The sequence below is a fragment of the Aulostomus chinensis genome, chromosome 13 (assembly GCF_037954235.1).
Source record: "Aulostomus chinensis isolate RoL2024-O1b breed Wild chromosome 13, RoL_Achi_v1.0, whole genome shotgun sequence".
Taxonomy (NCBI): Eukaryota; Metazoa; Chordata; class Actinopteri; order Syngnathiformes; family Aulostomidae; genus Aulostomus; species Aulostomus chinensis.
In genome coordinates this window covers 27,963,792-27,979,191 of record NC_141332.1, presented here as the reverse complement: position 1 = coordinate 27,979,191, position 15,400 = coordinate 27,963,792, and the positions used below count along the sequence as shown (strand labels likewise).

The 15,400-nt window shown below is 49.5% G+C and overlaps 1 protein-coding gene across 2 annotated transcripts in view; it reads left to right on the top strand.

Annotated features, from left to right (window-relative positions):
- The window catches only part of mgat4b (alpha-1,3-mannosyl-glycoprotein 4-beta-N-acetylglucosaminyltransferase B), a 48,337-nt gene that overhangs the window by 30,056 nt on the left and 2,881 nt on the right, over positions 1-15,400 (top strand). For both annotated transcript variants that reach the window (XM_086222394.1, XM_086222393.1), the window contains 7 exons: positions 4,115-4,190; positions 6,051-6,165; positions 9,058-9,188; positions 9,322-9,429; positions 11,147-11,340; positions 12,108-12,186; positions 13,415-13,502. In XM_086222394.1, coding sequence (XP_086078520.1) covers positions 4,115-4,190; positions 6,051-6,165; positions 9,058-9,188; positions 9,322-9,429; positions 11,147-11,340; positions 12,108-12,186; positions 13,415-13,502 — 791 coding nt within the window. The remainder of the gene's footprint in view (positions 1-4,114; positions 4,191-6,050; positions 6,166-9,057; positions 9,189-9,321; positions 9,430-11,146; positions 11,341-12,107; positions 12,187-13,414; positions 13,503-15,400) is intronic.

Genomic DNA, 15,400 nt, shown 5'->3' with positions numbered 1-15,400 from the left:
CCTCTCCGACAGAAACATCTTGAAAGGGAACACACACTTTTACACACTCGTATCTTCATATACGAACACACTCACACAAGCTTCCTCTACACAGATGAAAATGACATCATTTTAGTTAACAGACTGATGCCCCGCCCTTGTGGCCCTGTTCCCGTGGAAACCTCAATGAAGGAGGGAGTTGAGTAAAGAAGGAGCAGAGGAGACGAAGAGCAAGTAAACGGACAACTTCATTCATTTATGTTCACTTTTATTCTTTGGCTGAAATAATAATTCAGGCCAATTTGTATATCTATCATTGTCTTTGTTGTGTCAAGTAACCATGGTTACAGTGGTCTCAGTGCCGTGCATAGTTACCATGGATACAGGACGGGGTGACAGTGTGTTGTACTTGATCTGTACTAACACACTTGTTAGCTGGGTGAAATATTGGCCCTTAGGTTTGCAGTTTTTAGTACCCGTTGTAACTGAAGGAGGTAGAGCGGCCGTCTGGCAACCGAACGGTTGCTGGTTCGATCCCCCCCCCCCCCCCCCCCCATTGACCATGTCCAAGTGTCCTTGAGCAAGATACTGAACCCCCAATTGGTCTTGATGGTGCTGTGATGGACTGGTGACCTGTCCAGGGTGAACCCCGCCTCTCACCCAATGACAGCTGGGATAGGCTCCACCCCCACCACTCTGAATTGGACAAGAGGTATAGAAGATGGATGGATGATGGAGGGATTGATGATGGAGGGATGGATGGATGGATGATGGAAGGATTGATGATGGATGGACAAATGGATGGATGGACGGATGAATGGATGGATGCATGGATGGAGGGATTGATGATGGATGGACGGATGAATGGATGATGGATGGACGGGTGGATGGAGGGATGGATGATGGAGGGATGGATGATGGATGGATGGACGGACGGAGGACGGGTGGATGGATGGAGGGATGGATGGACGGACAGATGGATGGAGGGATGGATGGACGGACGGACGGATGGATGGATGGAGGGATGGATGATGGATGGACGGACGGACGGACGGACGAATGGATGGATGGATGAATGGATGGATGGACGGACGGACGGACGGATGGATGGAGGGATGGATGGAGGGATGGATGGATGGACGGACGGATGATGGATGGATGGAGGGATGGATGGAGGGATGGATGGATGGACGGACGGATGATGGATGGATGGAGGGACGGATGGTTCCTTGTGTGTTCAGCTGCCAGAGAAAATTGTCTCTTTTATTTTGGAACGCCGCTCCTTGAACCAGCTGACTTGCTGCATTAAACCGTCTCGCTGATCACCATGGGAGAGAGACTTTGTTAACTTTGCTGTTTTTCTATAAAAGCAGATTGTTTTTGACCTCAGCGGGCGTATAAAAAGACTATTGACTGGCTGCAGTGGAAGAACACTGGAAGCTGTGGATGAGCCGCAGCAGGAGGAGGCGAGGGGCGCCGGCGGGTTGGCGTTTATTTATGGCACAATAAAGCAACAGAGATGGCGAGGGGGGGTTGTGGCTTTCTTGTCTACAGGCTGGGGGAGTCCAGCTCCATGTGTTCATCACATGCCACACAAACTTCCACAAAGAGCATCTTTCTCAGACTTTGAAGGGTCAAAGGTCACGTCAGAGCTCCTCAGTTGGAGAAATGCAGCCCGGCTTCTACCAGGTCATCTGGAACCTCTGATCCAACTGGGCGCAGCAGACTTTTGTCTCTGTCTCTGCTCTCGGCTCTAAATCACCAATAATCTATGTCAACCTACATCTGATTCATGAAAATTTTTCCACAGTTTAAATCACAGTAACATTTTTAACATTTTTCCAGGGGAGGAGCTACAACAGCCACCAGGTTTGTGAGATGATACTGAGGGTTGAAATTGTATGCAAGGGCAAATTTGTGCTGAGGAGCACTTCATGAATGAGGCTCGGCGTGTCAGTTTCAGCTCTAAACTCCAACATTGGTCATTTTCCCTTTGATTAATTTAACTTCTGGAAGTCGGAGTGGCCCGGTGGAGCAGTGGTCCTCACTGTGGCCCCCCAGCAAGAAGGTTGTGGGTGGAGCAGTGGTCCTCACTGTGGCCCCCAGCAAGAAGGTTGTGGGTGGAGCAGTGGTCCTCACTGTGGCCCCCAGCAAGAAGGTTGTGGGTGGAGCAGTGGTCCTCACTGTGGCCCCCCAGCAAGAAGGTTGTGGGTGGAGCCCCGGCTGCAGCACGGGGTCTTTCTGGGTGAGTCTCCATGTTCTCCCTGTTCCTGCTGGGTTCTCTCTGGTACTCCAGCTTCCTCCACAGTCCAAAGACATCAAGAGGGACCAGGTTAATCCAGACTCTAAATTGACCGTAGGCGTGGCTGGGAGAGCCAATGGTTGTCTGTCTCTATGTGTTGACCCTGCCATGGACTGGTGACCTGTCCAGGGGGAAGGCTGCTGGGATAGGCTCCACCCCCACCACCCTCAACAGGAGATGAGGGAGAAGATGGAGGGAGGGATGGATGATGGATGGAGGGATGGATGATGGATGGATGGAGGGATGGTGATGGATGGATGGATGGAGGGATCAATGGATGGAGGGGTGGATGGATGGAGGGAGGGATGGATGGATGGTGATGGATGGATGGAGGGATGAATGGATGGAGGGGTGGATGGATGGAGGGAGGGATGATAGATGGAGTGATGGATGGAGGGATAGATGGATGAGGGATGAATGGATGGAGGGATGGAGGGAGGGAGGGATGGATGGATGGGTGGAGGGATGGAGGGATGGATGGAGGGAGGGATGGATGGATGGATGGATGGGTGGAGGGATGGATGGATGGAGGGATGGATGGATGGAGGGAGGGATGGATGGATGGGTGGAGGGATGGTGATGGATGGATGGATGGAGGGATGAATGGATGGAGGGGTGGATGGATGGAGGGAGGGATGGATGGATGGTGATGGATGGATGGAGGGATGAATGGATGGAGGGGTGGATGGATGGAGGGAGGGATGGATGGAGGGATGGATGGAGGGATAGATGGATGAGGGATGAATGGATGGAGGGATGGATGGAGGGAGGGATGGAGGGAGGGAGGGATGGATGGATGGGTGGAGGGATGGATGGATGGAGGGATGGATGGATGGAGGGAGGGATGGATGGATGGGTGGAGGGATGGATGGGTGATGGATGGAGGGATGGATGGATGGAGGGAGGGATGGATGGATGGGTGGAGGGATGGTGATGGATGGATGGATGGAGGGATGAATGGATGGAGGGGTGGATGGATGGAGGGAGGGATGGATGGATGGTGATGGATGGATGGAGGGATGAATGGATGGAGGGGTGGATGGATGGAGGGAGGGATGGATGGAGGGATGATAGATGGAGGGATGGATGGAGGGATAGATGGATGAGGGATGAATGGATGGAGGGATGGATGGAGGGAGGGATGGATGGAGGGAGGGATGGAGGGAGGGAGGGATGGATGGATGGGTGGAGGGATGGATGGATGGAGGGATGGATGGATGGAGGGAGGGATGGATGGATGGGTGGAGGGATGGATGGGTGATGGATGGATGGAGGGATGGATGGATGGAGGGAGGGATGGATGGATGGGTGGAGGGATGGTGATGGATGGATGGATGGAGGGATGAATGGATGGAGGGGTGGATGGATGGAGGGAGGGATGGATGGATGGTGATGGATGGATGGAGGGATGAATGGATGGAGGGGTGGATGGATGGAGGGAGGGATGGATGGAGGGATGATAGATGGAGGGATGGATGGAGGGATAGATGGATGAGGGATGAATGGATGGAGGGATGGATGGAGGGAGGGATGGAGGGAGGGAGGGATGGATGGATGGGTGGAGGGATGGATGGATGGAGGGATGGATGGATGGAGGGAGGGATGGATGGATGGGTGGAGGGATGGATGGGTGATGGATGGATGGAGGGATGGATGGATGGAGGGAGGGATGGATGGATGGGTGGAGGGATGGATGGGTGATGGATGACCACATTGGTCTGTGGCGCCCCCGTCCTGCACACCGTCCTCATGAGTGTGGAAACTGCACAGCTGAGTCAGGTGACCAGGTGCTGTTGTTCCTGTAATCAAATGTGTCTGTTGTCTCCTTGTCAGGTGGAGGACAAAGCAGAACCTGGACTACTGCTTCCTGATGATGTATGCTCAGTCCAAAGGAACCTACTATGTTCAGGTAGGAACTGCACCTCATTGCTGACCTTGACCCTCCCTCCCTTTGATCCTCCCCTGGGGAACAGAAGTGTACATGTAATTCCAGGCCATCCAACAGTTGTTAAAACATGTAATCAAAGGACTGACCAGTTGAGCTCTTGGTGGCGCCAGAGGAGGTCAGAGGGTCATCAGAGTCCTGATGGTTCGTCCTCTGAACGTCCCTCAGGGAGAGAAGAATCCCAGGTTCTGAACTATTTTGTTTTCAGGTCCCAAAACTGTAAAGGAAGGTGAACTACTCTGTTTATGAGGATCCCAGGTGCTCCTGGCTCGGTCTCAGCAACGGTACTTAACCGTGTAAAAAATTCATCAGACAGAACTCAGCGGTGATAACAGGGACGCCACTTGTGTCAGCGCTCGGTGTCTAATAAAGCACAACGGCCATTAAAATAAAGATGTAATTCTCCCGGTGGTGAGGCTGATGAAACTGTTGCATTGTGGGAAGATAATGGAGGTGTCGTCTCGGACGCTTTGTTCTCCTAAAAGATGAGAAGGAACAAACATCAGAGTTCTTCCTGCTCACATGTTGACAGATTTATTCTCTGAGCCTCCAGAACGACCACATCGAAAGGATGAGGTCATCCTCATTGATGCTGTTTAGGACCCGGGATCCATCCTTACTAGACCTGGTTCTAACTTCCAAGTCTGGTCTTAACTGAGGATACGTGTGGGTCCTTCAGGACCAGATCCTGGTGAACAGACTCAGGTTCCTGATGTGAAGGTAGTCCAGGTACGGAAACAGAGGGGGAAGTGTGACAGTACTCCGTCTGCCGGCGGGGAAGTTTCAAGAATCCTCACCTTGATGTTCCTCAGAGGAAGTGAGCCACGTTTCTGCGTTTTTCCTGGGAGTTTTTGAGATTCTCCAGATTTGTGGAGACAAGGGTTTTTTTTCCTCCTGCTGAAGGCGTCTCCTCATGTGGGGGCTGCTGCTCCTGAACAGGCAGCGCTCCAGTGACGGAGCAATCGCAGTGACGGCTCTGAGTCGTCTGACAAGAACCGGGAGCCAGACTCACTGTTCTGACACGTTTCCGCGCTGAACTTTACAGAGGCAGCGGAGAGAAACAGAGGGAGTCAGTGTCTGGTAGGAGACAAGGATTCAGTGTTTATGTTCACCTGTTGGTGTTGAGGTTAAAGATGTTTTCAGACAGCTGCAGTTGCCTGGCAACACTGATGTTCTGTGTTTGACTGGATGTCCCTGACTGCTGACCTGCAGGTTTTACCCAGCAGGGGGCAGCAGGAGGCTCCATCCACGGAACTGTACAAAGGTGCCAAACTGAGCAACTTCCAAGTGATAGACACCCTCTAGTGGCCAAAGAAATTATAACCTCCTCATAAGGTCATGCAGTAAAGAGGTCGCCAGGGTGAATGTGCTGTGGGTGTGAAGTGCAAATTATAACAACAAAAAACACAACTGCATCCTGGCAGCTGATTGGACGAATGTGGCATCCATCTTCTTACGGCACCGGCAGCTGGTAAACACATCTGCAAATCAGCGGAACTCATCAGTAGCGCTGTGGCTGATCGGTGAAGAACCTTCTGAGGAGGAGCAGTCCCCCCATCCGGGCCTGGCTGATGGTCTGGCCCGGCTCCAAATGTCACCTGAGGGCTGCAGAGCTCCAACAGAGCTTTTTTATATCGCAATTGAAACTCTGCTGCATTAAAAGAAACCCTGAGGGAAACATAATCAATCACCTTTAGACTTCAGATGTATTCGCTTATACGCCCAACTCAGCATCAGCGACTACCTCTGTTCACCAAGATGGTGTCATTGCCTCTCTCTCTCTCTCTCTCTCTCTCTCTCTCTCTCTCTCTCTCTCTCTCTCAGCTGGAGGATGACATCGTCGCTCGTCCAAACTTCTTCACCACCATGAAGAACTTCGCTCTGCAGCAGCCGTCAGAGGAGTGGATGATCCTGGAGTTCTCTCAGCTCGGCTTCATCGGTGAGCTGCCGCAAGTGCTTAGCATCAAGAATCACTTATCAACAATGGAGAAACACTGCTGACATCACAATATGTACAGAAACGCATGAATCAAGAGCAGCCTCGCAGGTTCCTACAAGTAGAGATGAAACGGCGGCGGCGCTGGCGTCTCGCTCGCCACCAGGATGTGAGAGGGGAAAGTCAATTCCAGTGATCCAGCTGTGCGGCGCCGTGAGAAGCTGCTCCACGCTAGATTGAACCCACCAGATGAATTCAAGCGTCAAGCACCGTTTAATCTGCTTTCTAATTACTTTGTCAGGCTAATCAATGAGTCCGGCCATCCCGGATCCAATCATCGCTCACCCCAACTGATCTGAAGTCAGATTTGTGCTGACGAAGAGAGGTCACGGGTCAACTCCATGGAGACATGACCTGACAATGTCAGACATCAGAGCTGATGACATCATCACAGCGAGAACACGGCAAATAATGTGAGCCCTCGTCCCGTCTGAGCGATGCTCATGACTCTCTCCGTCAGAGCAGCTGGTTCTCCAGCAGTTTGGTGCGTGTTCTGTAGCCGCGGCGAGTCATGGTGATTGGCTGTCATCTGAAAGTGCAGCTAGAAGTCGGGCTGTTTGACTGTTGGTGTGTTTGAGGAGAATCGGCCTCTGGAGAGACAGTGAGGTGTGTTTGATTCGTCCGTCTTCCGCCTCGCTAATGAGGGGCTGAGCACTCAGGGACCGATTAGGAGGAGGTGGAGCAGCAAAGCCTCATGGGAGGAAAATGATGCTGCATAATGTTGTGTGTCGAGATGAAGAAGCAGTGACTTGTGTGTGAGAAGCTGTGACTGTACAAACACACACACACACACACCTTCCATGAGGGGGGTTTAGTGGCTCCTGCATGCGCCATCTTTATTGTGTCCAGTTACCATGGTTACAGGTATGACTGGTTCTGAGATTATTGGCTATTTTAATCATCGTCAGGAGAGTTCAGGTGGCAGTCATGGCCCCAGAAGATGTTCAGTTGGCCGATTCGTGGGGTCGGGATCCTATCACAGCGTCGGCCTATCAGCAGATGTCAGTGGGACCTTTACTGCTGTTTCAGTCTGATGACATCACTGGCAGGTCGACACCAGACTTTGCAGATGGCGGCAAGTAGAGGTGGCGTTTTTAATGGTTGCTGCACGGGGAGATGGATTGTAAACCTATCCAGAAGGGCATCATGGCGTGGATGACACATGTTGATGTGTGTCAGGTGCTGTGTGATGTCAGAGGTCATTTGTGGTCGTCTGGCCGGAGGACTCGTCATCTGTCAGCACGTCTCTCCCTGCTGGTCGCTACTCTGGACGTGGGCGGCGTGATAAGAGGAACCTCACATGTGATTCTCCTGATGGTGGAGCTGATGAAACTGTTGCATGATGGGAAGTCTGACAGTGAAGCTAATAGAGACGTATGTGTTGCTTCTTCAGCGAGGCTTTGTTCTTCATGAAGCCAAAAACTGTGTCAGACAGTATGAAGGTGATGATGAAGACTCTGACATCACACCGCCGCCATCACTGCAGATTCATGGTCACTGAAAGGAAGACACCAGCCCAGCAGCTACCACAGAAGTACCACAGAAGTACCACAGAAGTACCCCCGATACACAACCAACTGCAGTGGACTCCACTACATTCGAGCACAGAGTCCTGACTCAGCATGGAAGGTTCTCATCAGTTCTCTGATTTGAGATGTTCCTCCTAAAACAAGGAGGAACACGCGTGTATGATGTATGATGAGTGAGCAACTGCTGCACTTTCAATCGAGGCAGGACTCCAATGAACATCATCACCGGCTGCTGTGACCTCTGACCTTTGACTTTAGTATCTTATTTACAAGTCCTAGAAAGGTGAAGGCTGGACAAGTCGTTGTCCCTTCTAGGGTTGGAAAGCTATTTTTCAATCAAGAATAAAAGTCACTGTGATTCCTGTACTTTTTCACCAAGTAGGAATCAAGCATTAAATACTCTGATTGGCTCCTGACTCCCTCTGGACGGGAGGGTCTAGCATGGTAGCATGGTCTGATGCGTGCTGGCGCTCACAGCCCCTCACGCTGCGTCAGCGTCCTTGAAATAGTTTCATGGAGCCAGAATGGCGACGGTCTCGTCTCTGCGCCGCACGACGACATTGATCTCACGCAGATGTTTGTTGTTCATCTCCATCCTGTCGTCTGCGCTCTGTGACGAGCGATTGAGCTTTCAAATACACACCACCAACCCCCACCCCCGGTCGTCCCCCCAGTCCTCGTGTTGACCTCAGAATCCGGAGTGGCCAGCGAGCAGCGGCTGCTTTAATTAATCCATCAGGGCAAAGCTGACCAGCTGAATTAAATCAGATGGAGCGCCGCGCCGCTGCAGGCTGCTCTCTAATTCAACGCTTCCAAACTCACTTTTACATTTACTAAGTTTAGCTTCTGTCCGGGTTTTTTACTCTGTTGCCTCATCGCTTCCCTCCCCCTGGAGGACAAGATGTCCAAACCGGTCAGGTTTGATCAGAAGGGGGCAGGAGCAGGACTGAACTCTCTGCTGGCCTCACCATCCTCAGTGGTTCAGGCCTGTTTTTGCCCTTTCTACTTCCCAGAGGTCCCTCAGTCTTTCCTCGTTAAATATTAAAACTACAAGTTTCACGAGAGATGGCGGAGGAGGAAGTCAGAATGACGGCTCCATCATCCCTCCACCTCATCGGTTTCAGGAAGTCTGGTGATGAAGGGTAGACGCTCTGAAGCAGCATGTGTGAATGTGCCGGACGCTGGACTGAGTTCTCCAGCTTCCTCCGTAAATGCACGCCGACTGTGATTGGACAGTGCTGGTCCTGGACTGGTTCCAGTACAGAGCAGAGCTGGTTAGAAGGCATGTCTTGGTCTTGTCGTTCAGGAAAGATGTTCAAGTCCTTGGACCTGTCGCTCATCGTGGAGTTCATGCTGATGTTCTACAAAGACAAACCCATCGACTGGCTGCTGGACCACATCATGTGGGTGAAGGTGTGCAATCCTGAGAAAGACGCGGTGAGTAAAAACACCTGAGCTTTAACCTGCTTCCAACAGTTGGTTCATCCTGCATCACTCCTGCTGTTACTATGGAGACAGATATGGTGTTTATGAGTCATGTGACCTGCTTGCATCTCTGTTTCTCTGTCAGAAACACTGCGACAGACAGAAGGCCAACCTGAGGATCCGGTTTAAACCGTCTCTCTTCCAGCATGTTGGGACTCACTCGTCTCTGGCTGGAAAAATACAGAAACTCAAGGTAGCGCCTTCTGTCCTCCACCATCTGGCTCAGCTAAATCTGACGCCTTCACGAGTGACTCAAGAGCTCCTGTTAATTCATACGCGTGTATTTGCTACATAAATACAAGCACTTTATCATCAACATTCAGTTTGAAATATAACCAGTGCTTATTTATACAGAGGAAATAGGACACAATGTATAAGCCATGAATAATACATGGTAACGTGTAATTGTGGTTCATATGAATTAGCCGTAAAATGACAAAAGTAAAACCAGTCAAGTCAGGCAAGAAAGTAATTTTCAAGAAAATCAGTAATGATGAATAAGTGACAGGTAAAACCATCAACATCCTGCAATCATCTTGGAAAAAGAAAAAAATGTAGTGTTCATGCAACCAAAACTTTTAGAATACATGTAAAACTACAGTATTAGTGGGAGTGAACTCGTACTTTTGCCCCTCAGACTCATCTGCCTTGTTTATGCTGCAGTCACCTCCAGACTGCCTGCTGTTCTGCTCGTGTTCCATGCACTCCAATCAGTCCCCAGTGCTGTAAACACAAGCTGTCACTCCGATGGAAACGGACCAGTAGATGGAAACCATCAGCAGAAGTCCCGCCCACTCAGACTCAGGCTTGACTTGATGGTTTTGCTCTTACATCCTTTTTTAAATTTCGACACGTCTGACTTCAAAATGACGATAGAAAACAAACTCCATGCAGGAGCTTTGCGAGGGGAGACTGTCGGGGCTCAGCCCAGCACCGGGTCACACTGGCTGTACTGGTGCGGTGTCAGTGTGGATGTTTGAAACGGTGGCTTTGAGGAGGAGGACTGAGAGCGTCTGCTGCTGTCGGCTCGGTTCAGAGTTCAGAAAGAAACTGCAACGTGTGACGGCAGCGGCAGATTCAGTTTCTGGCAGCATCTCGCAGCCGAGCGACTCAGCTTAATGCCTCTGATTACTGTGTTAAGGGCAGAGCGATGCAATCTGCTCCAATCAATTGGATATTGATCAGCCTGTCCCAGACCTCTGCTTTCTCAACATGGAGACTGAACTGCAGACCTGCGTGGGGCTGTATAGTTGGAGGCCAAACACAGTTATTACCCTCCAGAATAAAATGTTCACTGGGGTTTAAAATCAAAGTTAAATTTGCAGAACCAAAGAAAAAGTGTGACTTGTTTGACTGTGCAGTTGTTTCGTAAGTTGAAGTTCCACCGTAGCAGTGAAAATCATGGCTGGAGTGGAAATTACCAAACAGTGAGTTTGGAAAACAAATGGAGCCGAGTAGAAACAGCTTCCAAACATTCTGGTTGGTCACTCATGATGAGTCATATTTACTCGCAGCCTTCAATCACATTTTGCTGGCATGCAGTTCAGCCCGTCTGACAGTTTCTCTGCTCTACACACAAATACATGTTAAAACAAGGCGCATCATATTAAGCTAACAGTGATGTCATGCCTCTGTTGTGCCTCTGTGCTGAACTGGACCTGAACACCCGATGGATTAGTCACCTGGGGGCGCTAGCAAGGCTGACACTGATCCCGGTCAGAGTGAAAGGCTGTTGGCAGTCTGGAGTGACCGACTGGTCCTGTAATCTTCAGGTCAATGCTGCTATCTTAGGACTTCTACTGACTCTCCAGAGATGCACGCCGACAAAAACCACACAGGCAATCCAGGTCTCCTCCTTCAAAACGACATACTACAGCAAATAATCGTAGACAAACTGTGGTTTGTTCCAGGATAAAGACTTTGGGAAACAGACCCTCCATAAGGGCCACGCCAACCCACTGGCAGAGGTGACAACCAGCTTGAAGACCTACCAGCACTTCACTCTGGAGAAGGCCTACCTAGGAGAGGACTTCTTCTGGGCCTTCACCCCCGTGGCAGGCGACTTCATACGGATTCGATTCTTCACACCAGTGCGCATTGAGAGGTTTGTACCAGGACCATTTTCTCAGGACACATCTCGGGTACAAGATGTGAAAGGTGTGAGGGTTACAAGTACAATGGGTCTTACAGGGTCTCAGGTAAACAGGTGCATTTGGAGGGTTAAGAGGTCAAAGGTTGTAGGCGTAATTTGAGGAGCTGGAACCCAAAGGCACTACGGGGCTCCAGGGTTTCAAGGCTAACAGAGCACACTTAGGAGTTCCAGGAGCTCCACCTGGAACCACTGTGTCAAACCTCTTGCAGGGTCATTCATGAGGATGGAACAATGCAGGGGAACCAAATGGGACTAAGACATAGCAAGATTTTAGTGGTACAAAGTTCCCAAGTTCCTGGGAGTTCCGAGTCTCAGGGAAAGCACATGGTACTAGCAACCAAGAGATATAAGGTCACGATTGAGAACCAGATGTATCAGAGTTCTACAGGTCTCCGGTTTACCTGAGAGTACTGCTTACACATCTTGTCAGTTGTCTCAGGGACTAGCAGAGGTTCTTGCTGTACTAATCTGAGGGCGCTACAGTCTCTGTGGTATCAGACTCTGTAGGGTTTGAGGGGTTCGTCCAGGTCACAAAATACTAGACGTTACTTCGAGATACAGCCTCAGAGGTTCTGACAGGAGATAAGTCGGCAGGATAACACATAGCTGTAACGTGGGGTGAGAGGTCGAAGGGTGTAATGTACCCGTAGTACCCTTTGATAGTGTTTCTACGTCAACTCTAACTTCAGCTTTTTTGTTGTACTCCGTCCCTATTTCAGGTATTTCTTTCGGAGCGGGAACATCGAGCATCCAGGAGACAAACTCTTCAACACGTCAGTGGAGGTTCAACCATTTGATGTGAGTCCGGTTCCCAGCTTTGTCTCCTCAAGCAACCAGCAAATAAATGTTTGGGTTAGCAAACACTCGCGAACATCACGGCTATGGTGATACGGTGAACGTACTGCTGCTTCGTGCATCCAGCTACTGTGGAGCACCGTCAACATTCATGTGCTCATCGTGTTTCTGTTCAGCTGGAGAATGACAGAGGTTTTGATCAAAAGCCTCTCTTCATGGAACGTAAAGGTTCCTGTTGCCCAAAGTTCCGGTAAGATTATGCAAATCAGCCCGCTTCATCTGTCGTATGTTTTTCCTTTGATACAATCGCAAAGCTCAGCTGAATAATGAGTACTTGACCAATCAGATTCAATCCACCCAGTCCCACCCCAAAGTCCCAGGATGTTACTACCCCCCAAGCAGGGACTGTTCTAGAGAAGATCAGTTATCCTGGAACTATATTTGGACCCTAGTTCCTGCAATAGAAATGCACCACAATAACAATGATTAATAAGTTTAATTTTAAAAGTAATGAGTTGGATTAGTAGCAATGTTGTTAGTTACTCCAGAGTTACTGAGTTAACAGTGGAAATATGGAGCGTCTCCTCCTCGATACGCAACGTAGCTGACGACAGACAACAGACTTCCAGCGAACGAATGTGTGACCTTCACACTTGCTTGGTTCACGCAAGGAACTGTCGCACAGGCACATGTGACATCATCTACCTGAGACTTCAAGGATGAAAAAAAGCTTAATTTTGTACTGTCTGCATGACAGAAAACCTGAATTCTGTCACCAACGATGTAACACGGCAGTAAAGAATCATGACTTGGATTAGGAACTGATTTAGTTACTGTTTGGAAAATATAATGTGTGAATTTACTCTTTGACATTAATCTGATTAGATTACCGTGCTCTGCTGAATTGTCATTTGGAGGTTCTCAAATTCTCTCTGAGCTTTTCCGTTTGTATGTTTATGGCCATTTGTCAGTGTTGTAACTCTGCTAATCAGCAACCACTGGCCTGCGCGCGGGCCTCACCAGGAGCTCTTTAGTAGTGGAACACAGATGGCGACAAGTACTGCAGTTTAAGAAGACGTCTCCAATCTGAGGACGATTTTTCTCCTTTTGTCAAAGAAATAAAAGTCCATGTCTTCATTGACCAGAAATCCATCATTCACTTGACGATCTTGTGTTAGTACCTAAAATGACAGCGACAAGGAAATAAATTCACATTTTTTGTCTTTTCCAGAATATTCAGGCAGACAAAGAGGCCTTGACAGAAGGGAGGGAGAAAATGCCAAAATACCACCGGACAGAAGACGGATTCATCAGAATAGGTGAGGACACAAGGAGATGCCACAGGTTTGATGCTGGCATCTGAACTTCAGCTCTCTCAAGCAGCTGTCAGGCAAACACTGAAACGCCCTTTTAGCTGCTGTCAATCATAGACAGACACACCCCTCCGACTGCTGTCAATCAGAGACAGACACACCTCTCTGACTGCTGTCAATCATAGACAGACACACCTCTCCGACTGCTGTCAATCGTAGACAGACACACCTCTCCGACTGCTGTCAATCGTAGACAGACACACCTCTCCGACTGCTGTCAATCATAGACAGACACACCCCTCCGACTGCTGTCAATCGTAGACAGACACACCTCTCCAACTGTTGTCAATCGTAGACAGACACACCTCTCCGACTGCTGTCAATCAGAGACAGACACACCTCTCTGACTGTTGTCAATCGTAGACAGACACACCTCTCCGACTGCTGTCAATCATAGACAGACATACCTCTCCGACTGCTGTCAATCAGAGACAGACACACCTCTCTGACTGTTGTCAATCGTAGACAGACACACCTCTCCGACTGCTGTCAATCATAGACAGACATACCTCTCTGACTGCTGTCAATCATAGACAGACACACCTCTCTGACTGCTGTCAATCATAGGCAGACACACTTCTCCAGCTGAGATGAAAGGGAACAGTTTGGACTTTACTGCTAATTTGATGGAGGGAAACAAACAGAAAAAATGTCTACTTTCTCTTTACCTAATAAGTGATCTCATGAAACAAGATATTTTTTTTACACCCCCCCCCCCCCCCCCAAAAATAACCAAGTAATTTTTAGGACAATTGAAATCCACCCAAGAAAGGATTTAAAGCATGAAGGCATGCAGGCAGTGAGGAGGGCAAGTCAGATCTGACATCATAAATTACCAGCGGCTCTTCATAGCCTTCATTAATTTTTCAAATGAGTCAGTGCATCGATCCGGCCGCTTCTCTCCTCCGCTCGATTAATTCCAGCGCACCGCCTCCAGATGTCCTGCATCTGGAGGGAACATTGAATATTCAAGGGTCCCAAACTTTAAGGGCTGAATGACATCCATCTATCCATCCATCCATCCACTCATCCATCTATCTATCCATCCTTGAATCAGTTCATCCCTCCATCCATCCATCCACCCCTCCATGTTCCCCCTCTTCTCCTGTTCAGGGTGGTGGGGGTGGAGCCTATCCCAGCAGCCTTCCCCCTGGACAGGTCACCAGTCCATGGCAGGGCCAACACATAGAGACAGACAACCATTGGCTCTCCCAGCCACGCCTACGGTCAATCTAGAGTCTGGATTAACCTGGTCCCCTCTTGATGTCTTTGGACTGTGGAGGAAGCTGGAGTACCAGAGAGAACCCAGCAGGAACAGGGAGAACATGGAGACTCACCCAGAAAGACTTCTTTGAAAGAGGGACCCAAAACAAGACACAAAATTATTCCCAGACAAATTAAGAGAAAATCCTTAACTGTCGAGACCAGATGGACATGTTTGATTGTTTCGTTCTATTTCCTCATCTTGTGTCCCAGCGAGGAACATTTCTTAGACGTCAGGGTTGCTGGGTGCTGAATGTAAGCAGTAACACACACAGTCATAACTGTGATAAACAATAACATACACACCCAATGCTACTCTTTGATGGGATTATGCTCACACTTGTTTCTGGATGCATCACAGCCAGGATGGTAAATAAATCCTGGGAGGGATTATTGCTCTGCTGAGATGCTCGCTGAGCTGGAGGATGAGTGAACCCCAGCAGGACACCAGGCAGCTGCAGATGGAGACGAAAGCAAAGACAGAACACTACCATCACTTTGTGTTTCTGTTCTGATGGTCAACGGTCAAAATGAGGAAGCATCTCAGAACCGCAAGGGTTAGTTAATGGACTCAGGACAAC